At 38.5% G+C, this 15,131-nt stretch overlaps 2 protein-coding genes across 3 annotated transcripts in view; one reads left to right on the top strand and one right to left on the bottom strand.

Moving 5' to 3' along the window:
• The window catches only part of perm1b (PPARGC1 and ESRR induced regulator, muscle 1b), a 13,622-nt gene extending 8,573 nt beyond the window's left edge, over window positions 1-5,049 (top strand). Inside the window, exons 2-4 of the mRNA XM_016517213.1 lie at window positions 1,893-4,412; window positions 4,502-4,618; window positions 4,757-5,049. Coding sequence (XP_016372699.1) covers window positions 1,925-4,412; window positions 4,502-4,618; window positions 4,757-4,824 — 2,673 coding nt within the window. The 5' untranslated portion in view covers window positions 1,893-1,924 and the 3' untranslated portion in view covers window positions 4,825-5,049. The remainder of the gene's footprint in view (window positions 1-1,892; window positions 4,413-4,501; window positions 4,619-4,756) is intronic.
• Window positions 5,050-5,402: 353 nt separating this feature from the next.
• rereb (arginine-glutamic acid dipeptide (RE) repeats b) overlaps window positions 5,403-15,131 on the bottom strand; it is a 12,929-nt gene continuing 3,200 nt past the window's right edge. Inside the window, exons 3-17 of one of the 2 annotated variants that reach the window (XM_016517211.1) lie at window positions 14,483-14,607; window positions 14,222-14,321; window positions 13,883-13,981; window positions 13,647-13,727; window positions 13,407-13,560; window positions 13,162-13,254; window positions 12,520-12,716; window positions 12,257-12,433; window positions 12,028-12,138; window positions 10,302-11,443; window positions 9,883-10,117; window positions 8,856-9,546; window positions 8,626-8,766; window positions 7,415-7,592; window positions 5,403-7,147 (exon numbers count right to left, since the gene is read on the bottom strand). In XM_016517211.1, the coding sequence (XP_016372697.1) occupies window positions 7,114-7,147; window positions 7,415-7,592; window positions 8,626-8,766; window positions 8,856-9,546; window positions 9,883-10,117; window positions 10,302-11,443; window positions 12,028-12,138; window positions 12,257-12,433; window positions 12,520-12,716; window positions 13,162-13,254; window positions 13,407-13,560; window positions 13,647-13,727; window positions 13,883-13,981; window positions 14,222-14,321; window positions 14,483-14,607 (3,558 nt within the window). In that variant the 3' untranslated portion in view covers window positions 5,403-7,113. The remainder of the gene's footprint in view (window positions 7,148-7,414; window positions 7,593-8,625; window positions 8,767-8,855; window positions 9,547-9,882; window positions 10,118-10,301; window positions 11,444-12,027; window positions 12,139-12,256; window positions 12,434-12,519; window positions 12,717-13,161; window positions 13,255-13,406; window positions 13,561-13,646; window positions 13,728-13,882; window positions 13,982-14,221; window positions 14,322-14,482; window positions 14,608-15,131) is intronic. The other variant, XM_016517212.1, reaches the window with a different exon arrangement.

Below are 15,131 nucleotides of genomic sequence, written 5' to 3'. Positions count from 1 at the left end.
TACATTTTAAGACGTTTTAAAATCTACATTTTCTGGTCTGCCTCAGCTCCAGCCGTCTAACAGCGCTCACGCTCATCGATGTCAAAATGATTGAGATGACCAATCAAATCAAAGAAGGCGGGCCTTACTGTTCACAGAAATCGAGCGCGCATTTCACCGCGGCGCTTCAGTGAAGGTACAAAGTAATATCAGGCTAAAGTTAGCATTTTCCAAGATCTCCTATTGTACCTTTAATTGAATGTGACGACAATAGCATTTTTCTGTTTTGTGTTTTCAACATATTAGGAATACAAATAAAATTGAATGGTGCATATTTTAAAATAAAAATATTATTTGCAGTTCAGATTGATTACTTTGCAAAAAATCTTATTCTTGTTCTTTTACTGTTCTTTTTTCTTCTTTTAATTTATTCCCCTAAATCAATTTAAATCTTATATTTATTTAGTTCCTTTAAATAAATACCAGTAACATAGAGGTCTGGTCTTTATTTTCCTCAAAATAATTGGTCCCCCCAATGTTCTAGAGTAGACATTATTACGGCCTTGTTTGGTATAAATAAAAAAACTTGGTTAAAAGAATCTCCCCTAAATCAATTTAAATCTTATATTTATTTAGTTCCTTTAAATAAATACCAGTAACATAGAGGTCTGGTCTTTATTTTCCTCAAAATAATTGGTCCCCCCAATGTTCTAGAGTAGACATTATTACGGCCTTGTTTGGTATAAATAAAAAAACTTGGTTAAAAGAATCACCAGTGTAGAAACAATGATCCAGAGAAAGAGAACAAAGAGGGCCGTTTTTTATTCAGTAAATAAAAAAAAGTTTATTTTGTTGTGAAAGTTAATAATATTCTATGGTTCGCTATAGGCTGCCCACGAAAGCATGATATTGCACTTTTTTCAGTGTACATATATCAACAACACTGCAATAAGTTGCATAGTTAAAGAGCAATATCTACAGTCTAAATTTCTAGACTGTATCCCATCCCCTCCCCATCCTCCAAATTGCCCACCCAGGATATCTGCCAGCCCACCCGGGCCTGAGTCAGACCAAGATCATCCTCACAGGGGCTTTGGAGACAGTTTGAGCAGTGTTTTGTTTGAAATATTTCGGAATTTGAGTTACTTATATTTCTCATTTAATTTGTTGAAAAGGAGTTTGGGCTCTTGCCTGCTGCGTAATGGCCTACTGAAAAATATATTGGGAAATTTTGTCTTTTGAACAACTGAAACTTGTTTTCTGTACAATGTTGCTTTACAATATTGATTTTTCAATTGAGTCTTACAATTTTATTTTGTAACTTTTGTAAAAAAATAAATAAATAAATAAAAATCCTCACAACCATAATAAAATCTTGTATGGTTGCTATTAGTGATAATGTTAGCATCTGTCATTCATGTTAACTTTTAACCAAAAGCCTACAGTAGATATTAAATTAGGTTTACACGCAAATGCATGAAAAAATGTATACCACATTTTAAATATAGTCTGACTGAAATTAAACTGTTTTTCTTGTTTTGGGAAAGTTTCATGCAATAATTTATGATTCTTAAATTATTTTTAGATGTCCAATGTGTGTTTTTTTTTTTATGCCTTTGAGCTCAACTGTAGCAATTTCATCTCTTGTTGGTCAAATTTTTGCATGAATGATGGTTTTTATATTAAAATAAACATGAAAATTGTACAACTGAATTGAAAGATGCAGTCTATACTGATCAGCTGAATAAAATGCATTACTGTTCAAGGTTTTTTTTTGCTGAAATTAATACTTTAATTCAGCAATGATGCATTAAATTGAATTTTGACCACCAAACTTTTGTACGGAAGTGTATATATTTTGGTAAAAATTATTATTATTATTATATAATTGTCTGTTTCTTTCTTTTTTTCAGATGTCATATCAAACCTTTTGAGCTCAACTGCAATGGATGACTTAGACCACAGTGTGCTGATAGCAGAGCAGGATTGGGACTGTTTCTGTACAGAGAGTGAGGAATGTTCTGTTCAGCAGGCTAAGCTTGCAGCCTTAGATGAGTCTGGCTTCAGTGACACTGACGATGACAAAACCTTTGTCCACGTGTCATCTGTTCCTACCCTGACCAGCCCTGACCAACCCTGTGAAGAAGACAGCATAGAAGGACAAAAGCAGCATCAAATAGGAGTATGTAAATTACAACATACATCTGAGAATTCAGAGTTTACTGAATATCCTAGTCCTAATTCAGAGCCACAGAATACCAGGTTTGCTGAGCAGATGTCCGATGCTGGAGCAAATGAACCGGGGGCTACATATGAAGACAGCAACCTGACTGAGAAGTTAAACTTAGCAAAATTAAGAGGAAATTGTGAGAATAAGGACAATGGTGAGAATAAATTAAGCCAAGCCACAAACACGCCAGTCTCTGAAATGTCTATAGAAGAAATAAAGCATGAAAAGAGTATAGATGGTATAGAAATGTTAACTAAAATGACAGGCTGTTCAACAGTGGCCAAAAAAGAGAAGGAACGCTGGTTTGTAACTGTAAATGACAGCCCAGTCCGTCTGAGAGTAAAGGATCCCACCTCAGTCCAAAAAAAAAGAAAAAAAAAACCTTCTAAAAACTTCAGACAGAATAACAATACAGAACTAGATAAAGAAACTACTGAGAGACAAATAACGCAGGATAAATTTGAACAAGAAAATATTTCTTTTTACTCGCCCAATATTCAAAATGTGCTTGATATCCAAGATATTAAATGTATTTTGCCCACTGGATCATCTGAGGGTGAAGAGGAAAAAACAAGCTGTCCTATTAGTCTAAAAAAGGAAAGCATGACAGAAATGCCAGAAGCAAAATTAGAAAAAAATCCCGCCGACTCTCTAAATTCACTTTTAACCCCCAAACAGATGCCACAGACCATATTTAAAGATCTCACTGGTTCTTTGCCACAGTACTGTGATCATGAAAGCGCAGTGTATGATAAATATGACAAATCCGTAGTAGAAATGAACTGTGAATGTCAACATACAACTGATCATTTAAGCCACTTTAATAATGACACAGAGGTGGAAAGTCCCAGATTTATTCTGGGTGCCTCTAAACCCACTGCTCCTTCAGATACTAAAGAAGAAAAAACAGAACAGCAAGAGCCCTTGGGAAAGTCTTATAATAGAGAAGAATCCCAAGAGACACAATCCTCTAGTAACAGTGCCAAGACTTCAGGTCCAACTCCACCCATATTTGCCATTTCCTCCTTTTGGGATGAAATGGAAAAACTGACAATAAATGATTTTTTGCAACTTAGAACAGCCAATAACAAAGCAGAAAGCATCATTCCAGAAGAAAGCAGCCCTGTGGTCACTGTCAACGTTCATCTTCTAGATAGGGGTGAGATGGAATCTAAAGATGATAGTTTAGAAGATGGCCTGGTAGATGACGCAGCAGATTCAGACTATTTTACACATTTGGATGACTCTAAACCAGACCGATCAAGCTGTGAATTCTCAACTTACTCTGATTTCGATGAAGAGTTTCTACAGCTTCTTCATGCAAGTGCAAACCCTAGCCCTGAACCCCTTGAAGGCAAAGAGCAAACCCAAAGGATTCTTGAGTCTGGCATGGATTCAGAGAGTGAATCAAATGAGATGGTGAAGCTGTGTCCTGAGAGTGATCCCTCACTACATTTGTATTCAGAGACAGAAGCAGAGATGCAGGACATATTTCTAATAGCTAAAGAGGACAAGAACATGAATGCCTTTCTACAGGACCATTGTAGCACAAGGAGATCAACGCCTTCACCAGTTTTATCGATTTCTGATATTCTAGACAATCGGTGTCTGCAGACTCTCTTCGAAATCTTGAGAAGTGACACCGAAGCAGAACAACACCAGAGTTGGATCCCAGATAGAAGCACTTTGCTTTGTTTTTCACAGAACTTATCTGTGGCTGAGACTTATGATGACTTCTTCTCAGACTTTGAAGTTGGGAATTTTCTCTTTCCTTCAATTCAAGTTTCAACAAAGAGTGAGAAAACATTGGTTCCTATCTATTCCTCTTCTCATTCGGTGGTGAAAGACCTAGAATATCCAGAGGTAGAAGAGGTGATACCGTTGGATTGTGAAGACGAGAGCGCCCCAATCCGAGTTATGAGGTGTGCAAAACCCTCTGAAACATCAAACATTTGCTTTATCACTAGTACCTGGAGAAACCTTTCTTTGAGACGCACCAAACTTTTAATGGGAAGGACCTGGTGTAGGATGGCCACCTCTTGGGGTTTTCCCAAGACAGCTGACACAGTCTACGGTTATAGAACGAGAACTACAAGTTCTTCTATAGCTCAGCCAAAGCTTCAAGAGCTTTTTCTAGAGAACCAGGCCCTTGGACAAGTGACAGAACATCAGATACGTGTTGGGGCAACGGTCACAGGCGCAGGTACATTCTTAAGAGCATTTTTTTTTTTTTTTTTTAGATTAAATAGATATGAAAATGTCAAGTCTAACATTGCAAACTTCTGCTTACAGATAGAGATCGTGCTCTTTTTTTATTAAAGCGAACAGACATGTGCCTTGTTTGCATTGCTTTTGCGTCTTGGGTACTAAAGTCAAGCAACCCACAATCTACAGACATGTGGAAAGCAGGTAAAACCAGCATGAGGATGAGGCATTTGTGCAATGAGACACAACGATCAGGCTGTTACATATTAAATTAGGCAATTTATTCAGATAATATGAGCACACAAAATTAACATGATCCTTTTTCCCTCTATTATTTCTCAGCTCTTCTGGCAAACGTGAGTGCGATATCTGCCATCCAGTACTTGCGGCGATACGTAAAAGAAGGATGAACCATAAAAATCTAGTATTAGAGCTTTCTGAGGATTTCTCACAAGGGGCCAGTGTACAGGAAAGGGTTAATTTTGCACAAATTCACAACAAACACTTTAGTAAATACACATATTAGATTGTATTCCATATTTACTAACGGTCTAATATTTTCATGTTTAATATATTCATGTTACAAAATAGGTGTTCAATCAATAAATAACTTATCAAAGGACAATTCTGTTAAAGAAAAGCATACAAAGCAAAGGAGGAAACATTAGTTTTTTTTCCCGTACAAACACTTGTTCAGTTAGAAGACATATATTGCTTTAGATATTATGTTGATATGGACCAGAAATGACAACTGGTAAGTTTTGCGTCAGTTATATTCAGGACTCAAGCTGTTCTATACATATTTATGTAATTCACAAGTAAACTATTTTGCAGTGTACATATAAAAAACATTTTCATTGATAATCACTGTAGATGTATCTATTAAATGAGAAAAAAATAATGCGGCCAAAGCTTAAAAAAAAGTTCATATAGTTTTTCAGTGAAGAAACCGATTTGAGCACATTTCATGAAGAATATAAATCTGCACATGAAATATAGTTGGAAGTTAAGGAGGTATCAGAAAGTGCCAGAAAAATATGACTGCTGCTGAATGTCAAATATTTCTATCACACATAAGCAAAGACTGATGTCAGTTTGATAAATGTATATAAAACAGCCTCAAAAATTATGCTTACAAATAACTAATTAATATATTACTAAAAGAAAATGTACTGATGAAAAAAAAGAAAAGATCTGAGTTCGTGTTAATGGATGAGTAAAAATGATTCAAGCCGTTTGTAATAAGCATGCATTTATCATTGAAATGAAAGTTTTGAAAAAAATTCCAACTGTAAGGTAATTGCAACCAGACAATACTGTGCATGTGAAGACAAGTATGCATAAAGACATGGATACTAAAATGAGAAATTATATCCAAATATGAGAAAAATATCCATATACTTTGTAAAATGCTACTACAAATGTTTAGTGTTAACTCGAACAAAATAATGACTTTTTGGCAGTTTTGGAAAAAAGTGACCCATCAAAGTTCCACAATAACATCATTAACAGATAACACTCTTCAACTGTCTGCTTCAACACATACAAAACAATGGCACTCCATTTCATGTTTTCTATTGTTGTTTTAACAATTAATAGTAGTGCACAACAATATACTTGTATTGCATTAAAGCATCACAAAATTACTCTTTCTCTCTCTATTGAGTTTATAATGAATTTAATCTTATTGTGAGAATGCTGTGCTCTTTCCCAACCAGCATGACTATGAAAATGTAACTTACTCAGCAGTAGCCCAGTTGTTTAATTGGCCAAGTGCACATGCTAGGATTGAAGCTGGTAGTGAGGATACCATCAGATATGCCATGAGCATTTTATTGCTAAGTGCAGGTACCTCTTTATAAATGAACTTCCTAAACTTCTGTGCCAAGTAGGGTTGACCCAGGAACTGACCTGCTCTATCAAATTGTGTCCTTAAGCATGGCAGTAAACACTGCAAGCAGGTGACTGTCGGCCTGATCAGTCTTCCACAGTATCGTATGACCAAAGCAGTGAAGCAACTGTTCTGCAGAGCTAGACAACACTACAGTCATCATACTAATACCCAGCCTGCATTTGGTCTACATTATTAAATTAAAAAAGCTAAACTGCTGAAGGAATAAGGTATTGTGGAGTTTACTACATGTGGGTTTTACTGTATATTGATGAGCACTCTGAGGTAAAGATGAAGAGGCTGTCAGAGAAAGGGAAGGACAGAGTATGTAAAGCATGCACTTCTTGCACACAAGTCATATGAAGTTTTTGTATCCAAATCTATCATTGCAACTTTTAAATTTCAACTGTTAATATATTATTTTAAACATATAATATTTACAATCTTAAAACGAGTGTTTCAATAAACTTTGAAACTAAATTGTGATAAACTCTGGATATTGGACAGCACTTTTCAAATACTTAGTAAATCTACAATATTGTGCTTTTAGCACAATAATGACATTACATGGGAATTTCATTTCTTACAGAAACTTCTAAATTACAGAAATTTCTAAATAGTGTTCATGCAAGGAAAGAAAATTCAGTGTGCTCCAAAAGGCTAGTTATTTCATACAGCACAAAGGAGTCGGTCAAATGTTTATAAGTGCCAAAACGGGGATAAACCCACGCTGGGTTTTCTGAAATATAAGGTCCGATACCCTGAACACAGAATCACTCTGTAATCCACAGTGGAGGATTTGTTCATTTCAGGACTGCTTGTCTCCCTCTTTCTTCAGACGGCTGTCAAAGAGACAAAAGAACAACATGTTGTCATTTAAGGATCCAAGTAAACAGGTAACATTTATAAAAATAAAAAAAAGTGTACTGTGGAGTGACAACAGGTAAACAACTTTTTTTACTTTATGTTCCCAGTCTTATTGTAAAAATTTTTTTTATACATGCTACTTTAAAGAACAAATATTTTTGCAATCTTTCATCAAAATATCTTGCTAAGTGCTTATTTACACATGTACTCTTGAACAGAACGTTAAGGTCTCTGTGGTTCACCTGTAGTAGTCTTCTTGGCTTGGGAGAGGAGCACTATGTAAGTGTGCATGTCCATGTAGCCACTGCTGCTCCAGTGCCAGCCTCTGCAGCTCTGCTGACTGTGCCTGCATCGCCTGCAACTGATGCGCAGCCGACATAGGAGCCAGGGGTCCTGGTAACTCTCTGGGGAATGGTGCTCCTATTAAAGAAAGAGAGAGAATATCTTACTTCAGTTACTCTTCCCTCAAATTGCTGAGAGCTATTTCCTACCATGGGACTGTAATGTGTATGTAGGTGCTGGATGGTCTTGTGAGACAACAATAAAGCAACAACGGGTTGACAAACATTACTGCATTACATTAAGGATGTACATTTCAGACATTTTGGCTATTTGAGTAATGAAAGACACAATGATTATTATCATCAGCAAAAGACAGGCCAGACAGAATCTATAGACACTTTTTGAACTGATTTGGAGGGAGGGACATTCAATGTTTGTATTAATATTAAATTATATACAGTATAGTATACATTCCAAAAATTGTTAAGCAAGGACGCATTAAGTTGATTAAAAGTGACAGTAAAACATTTAATGTTACAAAAGATTTAAATTTCAAATAATTGCTTTTCTTTTAAATTTCAATCCATCAAAGAATTCTGGAAAAATATATCAGTTTCCACAAAAAATATTAAGATGCAACGTTTTCAACATTGATAATGATAAGAAATATTTCTTGAGCACCAAATGAGCATATTAGAATGATTTCTGAAGGATCATGTGACACTAAAGACTGGAGTAATGGCTGCTGAAAATTCAGCTTTGCCATCACAGGAATAAATTACATTTTAAAATATATTAGAATTAAAAAGTTATTTTAAAACAAATAAACCTTTGATCAAATAAATGTAGCCTTGATTTTAAGACATAAAACTATTTAAACTTAAATATTAATTCCACAGAACTGATTTAAACATTGTTAAATGTGTTAAAAGGAGCTGAAAGTACTACATTCTTATTGGCTGCTGAAAGAGTAATATTTTATTTTACTTTAAGAAAGTGACTTCATGCAAGTGATGGGATATGGCTAATCAAAGGGCAGGATGTTTCACTGCTCAGCAGTGGACATCGTTTAGGCCTGGCTATACAGGTTGGAAATGTAAATTATTCAGAATTAACTTTAAACTTTCTTTAATACTACACGTGAAACAGGGAGTCTTATTTGGTGACTCACCAAACAGAGGGTGGAGGAGCATTTCATGCTCATGGGGTAACTCACTGAGTAGGGGGTTGGAGATGGCACCAGGTGGGTAGGGGAATCGTGCCAGAGGGGGGCCAGCAGCCAATGGGTCCACCAGAGGATGAGGCCCTTGGCCTGAAAGACCAAAACATTGATATTTCCATTTACTTTCTTAAAAAAATGTTATCTAAATAACTGTTAACCTATATCTCTGAAGTTCTGACCTTGATTGAGAGGGTCCTGTTGGTGCAGATGAAGATGGGAGTGTATATGTGAGTGCTGGTGGTGGTGTGGTGTAACATTGAGCATCTGTAGCCGTGCAACAGGGTCACCAGCAGCAACAGAGGCCATCCTTTCGGCATGGAGCCGTTCAGCTGTCAAACGCTCAGCGTAGCTGATTTCCGGCCGAGGGGGTGCCACTATGCTGCGCTCCATGACTGGGTGAAACTGGGCGTAGGGGTGAGGCCCAGCCACATGAGGCAGAGCCAGGGCTCCATGGCGGGCGAAATGCTCCATGGGATTTGCCGATGGATGAAGTAGGTTCTCCAACTCCGGTGGTTTCACCTCAAATCCAGGCTTCATTCTTTCTCGGATCTCTCTCTCTCGAAGTTCACGAAGCTCTCGCTCTCGAAGGGCTGGGTCTGCTGCGTACAGCCCTGGCATGTGATAAGCTAGCAGGTGCTCACCTGGCCCAAGTGGCATGAAGAAAGGATGGTTGCGGTTGGTGGGCGACATGACGTGGGGGCGGGCGTACTCGCTGAGTGTGCGGAGGGCTGGAGTGTCAGGGCCGAGATATGGTGGAACTGCAGCCACGGTGGTGAGGGGAGGAGGTTCGAATGATGGACGGCCTGGTTGCACATGGGCAGCAAGCAGGTGGTCACCTATTCGGCCATCATGGGATGAGCTTGAAGCACGCTATGTGAAGAAAAAAAAAAGTTTTATAAAAAAGCAAAAAAGGTTTTATATTATAAACTTCTTTAAAGAGAGGTCTTTATCAAAATTAGTTTTTTTAAAGATAAAGCAGATCTGTAACTGGCAACCTATATTAAATCAATTTTAAACAGTGTAGGCGTAAAAGGATAAAAATATATTTTTTTGCATTACAGTACTTGGCATGACATGTTTCACATTACAGTAAAGAGAAATTGTAAAATATATAAACTAACTAAAAATATTTTTTTGGGTAAACTATAATTTTTTTTTCTTTTTTCTGAAATGTCAAATTCAAAAGTAAATGCCACATGTACTTACAGGGGCTTTATCAGAGTCTCTCTCCTTTTCTCGCTCCCGCTCTCTTTCTCTCTCCCTCTCACGCTCTCTTTCTCTTTCTCTCTCTCGTACCTGTCGAGCGCTCAGCTCTGCTTCTCTTCTGGATCTTTCAGCAGCTTCCTCTCGTTTTTTGGCCAGTTTTGAAGAGGCCAATGGGGTAAAGTACAGGTCTGTGCGAGAGCAGGAGTTGTAACCTCGGCTGAGGTGTTTGATGAATCTGCAATTGACAAAACAGAATTGACTTTGTATGCTGAATTACACAGTTATTTGCATCTTAGTGAATAGCATTTTGTTAGAATATAAAAAATATTTTAGGTTACTACATTGGGAAACCTTTTTTGTATATTTGTAATTTTATAAATATTAAAAATTTCAAGTATTGACAAATGTGATCTCTATACCTTGCTGACTGACTTGCGTGACTGGGTATGTCAACCACTGTCGGTACTGGAGAGGGACTTCTGCGAGGGGGAGGCGGGCTAGCGCACTCTACCTCCTCATCAATTGGCTCCTCTTTGATATGAGCCTGTCCAACAGGAGTGCTTGCTGAGGAGGATGTGGAGGGCTGATGGGCAGGGATGGGAGAAGCGTACAGAGGGAATGAAGCAGTGGACTCAGTTGCAGGACGATTTTGGGGAAGCAATGGGTGAGAACTAGCTGCAGCTGGAGGGGCACCACTAGTATGACCTTTGACCTGCTGGCTCTGCGACTGAGTCAGAACGGAAGGTTGAGCGGGGTGATTTTGTGGAATTATATGCAATGGAGGAGGCTGGGAACAAGGCAAGTGTTTTGAGGGCAGGGAAGCAAGTGGTTTTAGAGCAGGAGGTGGAGGAAGATTGGGGTGGATCTGCAGGAAATGGGGTGAAGGTGCAGAAAGGTGAGGGGGCTGCTTGTGAGAAGGTGGAATTGGAGTGGTCGGAGGGGGCTTGATTTGGGATGCTGCTGTAGGGGGAAGAGGAGGAAGAGGGCTCTCTCTTTGAAGGTGCAGCGGTCTGGATGCAAACCCCAGATTTGCCCCAGATGAAGGATTCTGCAGCTGACCTGGATTATGCTGATAATGGGGCAGCACAGGGAACGACTGCCCCTGCCCTGGACACTGCACCTGCTGAGACGAGGAGTTTGAATAAGCGGTGGGGGTTTCAGGTCCCCTGGGACCACTTCTGAAAACGTTTGGAGATGGAACCTCCTGGGAAACCTCTACGGATGGTGCCTTCGAGGTGGTGGTAGAAGCTCCAGGTGAAGGTGCGGATGAGGATACAGGCAGAGAGGGCTGAGGAGATGGTGGTGTTTCAGATGGGGCATGTGTTGTTGGGGTCGCAGCAGGCTGCTGGGGCTGGGATTGTGGGGTTGGGCCTGATGCAGGAGGCGGTGCTGGGGAGTCCGAGTCGCTTTCGTTGGCCTGCAGGGGACTGGCCAGGCTGGGGGAGGAACTGCGGTTGTCCTGATCAATGTCTTTAGTGTCACTGCTGCCATCATCATTGGCGCTGCGGCTATCGGAGCTCTCGCCTTCACCCTCACCTTCTGATGGAGAATCAGGACCCTCCTGGATTAGAGATACACTACTTAAAATCTAGACGTCATGGCAGAACTATATGGATAGACATTATTATCCATTACAGCCAATAAATGGTCAATATTAAAATTCTGTATTATTTTGTAAAAAAAATAATAATAATTTGACCAATAACGAAATACACTAGATTACAAATAAAACACAGTAGAAATATATGTAGAAGTAATTTAAATGTCACAACATTATAATGTACAGTATGTATTCATGCGTATGCGTATATACATACACACATACATTATATAGATTATATGTGTGTGTGTGTGTATATACACATACAGTACATGCTATGTATTATGCATTATAATGTAAATGTATATGTACATTTATAATATATTGAATTATTAGTGTCTTTTTGTGTTCAGTAAGCGAGTATTAGACGCCAATGTAATCTAAATGTAAAAATAGGTAGAAATGAACATGCACAATTAACATCCAACATAACAATAAACCAAAATACAACATACCACTTAGCCAAGTTTTTAATACTTAAGCCTTTATACTTTTATACATTAAATACTTTTAATATTTAAGACTTTTTATGAAGTTTCCCTTACCTGATTCTTAGGTCGTTTCATGTTTTTCCTTTCAGGCTCATCAGCATCTGGAGCTGCTGACTCTCTCTGTCTTTTCACACCCTTTACTATAGATGCCTCTACTTTTATCTTCTAATGTTTAATAAGAAAAAAAATGGAAATGAAAAGGTTAAACAACACAAAAAGGATGAATACACAGCTGTGCACTTTTTACAAACTCTAAACTGAGCAGGTTCCTTTTTATCACTACCTTGTTGGTCTTCCCAGCCACTCCATTCTTGATATCAGAGCTGGAAGCCCTGGTTGCCATAGCAGTGGAACTTGCTCTGGGAGACTGTCCATTAGATCGCACATCCTCAAGGGTGGGAGACATGCCCCTGTCGGGACTTCCGGTTGGTCTGTTGCGCCCACTTCGAAGTGATGACATCTACATGTAGAGACAAAGGAAGGCTAAATTAAGCAAACTACTCTTTACATCACCCTGAGCACAACTAATGTGGAAGATAGACCTACATGTGGTGGCACCCGGCTCCGACGGGTCTTCATCCCATGTCTGACTCCCTCTTCCTCTTCTTTGACAGGTTTGAAGAGGTAGGGCGGATCTGCTGGTTTGGGAACAGGTGGCAGGCGCCGATGCTTGCTGAAGTGAGAGTGGCAACTAGAGCAAAGCAAGATATTGTCTCTCCCTCCATGATGCCAGTCTTTGGAGTCTGAAAGAAACATTTGTGTGAGTCATACTAAAAGAGAAGACTCATACAAATCAAGGTATATACAGAAGTCATTTAAAAGGCTGATGGTTAACTGATATTTGTAACCTATTTCACATCTGTAATTTAATATATTGTACCGTTCAAAGGTTTGCTGAAAAAAGTATGTTATGATCACCAAGGCTGCATTTTTTTGATTAAAAATAAATTAAGAACTATTATTGTGACAATTTAAAATAACTGTTTTCAATTTCAGTATATTATTTATTACTGTGACGGCAAAGCTGAATTCTACTCCAGTATTCAGTGTCACATGAGCCTTAAGAAATCTTTCTAATATGCTGATTTGGTGCTTAAAAACATTGCTTCTTATTATCAATGTTGTAAATAGTTTTGTGGCCTACTATTTTTGAGCATTTATTTGAAATAGAAAAGGGTGAAAACTTACCAGTGGTCAGACAGTGACTGCAGGCTTGACCTTTGCCTCCCTGCTCACTATCCTCACTGTCCAGATCATCTTCACTTGCTGAACTAAGTTCCACTACAGACAGGGAGACAGAAAACACAAATAAATTAATTACATTACTTCTTGTGGAGTTACTGCCTTTAAATTATAACTACATCAGATTTGCAATCATGTTTTGACAGTCTGCAATAAATGCACAGACATATGGTGCATAGTGCCACACTTACTGGAAGAAGTGCGAGATGTTGCATTGGCTGCAGCTGTCGCGTTGCGAGTTTTCACTTTGCGAGACACCGGCTGCCTTCTCTGCTGCCGATGAGGTCGTGACGCCACAGCTTCAGGAGTTTTCTTCCAGTAGTAGTAGAATGTGATTAGCTCACCCTGAGATGACAAATATGTTTAAAAAAAATTAAATACTGAAGCTAACACACATGTATAGTTAGATTTGAAAAGGCAGGTTTCCATACCATTTTCTTACTGGGAAGTAACTCCTTACGGATCTTAAAGAAGTTTTTGCCATACTGTCTGAGACCTTTGATAAACCGTTTCTGTAATTGAACATGATAACAGATTGAGAAATCTTAACATTGACTTTTTGAAAAGTTCTAGTATCTAGTATCATTTCACTATAAATTACCAGGCTATATCAGTGACAAATGTCAAGAAATGTTTAGAAGTGAAAAATACAGATTCAGTTTTTTACCACTTCATCTTCTGACCAGCACTTCTCAATGAGTTTTGGAACTGGTTTCTTCACCAGACACTGCAGGGCTTTGGCTGCAACGTACTGGCTTTCATGGAGCTGTGCACAAAACAAAATAAAATGACATACCCTAGTTGCACAGCAAATTAATTATAGTTGAGATTAAAAGTAAGGTTTTTTTTATGTGAAGTTTTCACTGCCTTCAATTCAATTACATCAAAGATCATAAATTACAATCTATATTCAATTAAACTTTTAACATTTTTCTTAAAACTACTACAAATTGAATTAATTTGAATTCAGTGGAATTAGTGATTAAAATTTATTTTAAGCACTGACCGTATTTAAAGCATTTAATGTGGTATCATCCCGGGAAGCCGCAAGACAACCATCCTCTGTTGAACCTCCATCACACATCCCTGCAAAAGCTGCCATGCTCCTGTTTATTCAGAGAACACAGAACAAAAATGCAGAAGATTATGTTGAATCACACACCATCCACAGACACCTCAGATCCCTTTTTAGACATACCCTCAAGCGATTATGAAGATAAATGTAAAACGGTGAATAGAAACTGGCATCCAGCCAAGCAGTCATTACCTGGCAGCCCGTAGGTACATGAGAAGGTCACAGTCATTGACCCCAGGTGCCCACACTAGCTCCTCATTTTCTGTGACAGACTCTGTTCCATGAGCAGGTGGCGGCTGTAATTCAGGTAGCTTGGCCTGCATATAATAATATAATGGTCAAAAATATAAGATAACCGAGTGTATTTAAGGTCTTTAAAAGGTACACTCAGTAAATTGTTAACATTTCGATTTGTCCCATTACTACCAGTGGTTTTGAACTTTCAGCATGACTGTTGCCTCAGACCGGAGACATGCTGACATATATGGGATTACATCTCTGCCACAATTCTGTGCGTGAAAGATCATATTTTGAGCGCGCAAAAGTGCGTTTTGCACGCGTGCGAACTGAGTTTTGTGGAGAAAATGTTTGTCTCGCAAAGAAGAAAGTATTTAGAGCGCACGAAAATCAATTTTGCATTTAAAATAAGTTTTTTGATGTGTGCAGACCTTCTCTTTTGCGAGTGCAACGTTTCACTAGCTTACTCACCTGATGCCTGCCCTCAGTGCTCTCTAAATGCCAACAGCTCGCTTGCTCAACACAACCCAGCGTTACAATATGCCATAATTCCAGACAATCAGAGACTAGGCTGCTAAATTCTGATTGGCTGCCTTGACAACCA

The sequence above is a fragment of the Sinocyclocheilus rhinocerous genome, unplaced genomic scaffold (genome assembly GCF_001515625.1).
Source record: "Sinocyclocheilus rhinocerous isolate Xijiao unplaced genomic scaffold, SAMN03320098_v1.1 scaffold1710, whole genome shotgun sequence".
Taxonomy (NCBI): Eukaryota; Metazoa; Chordata; class Actinopteri; order Cypriniformes; family Cyprinidae; genus Sinocyclocheilus; species Sinocyclocheilus rhinocerous.
The sequence above is the reverse complement of the archived record's forward strand: the minus strand, read 5'-3'. Positions and strand labels throughout refer to the sequence as shown.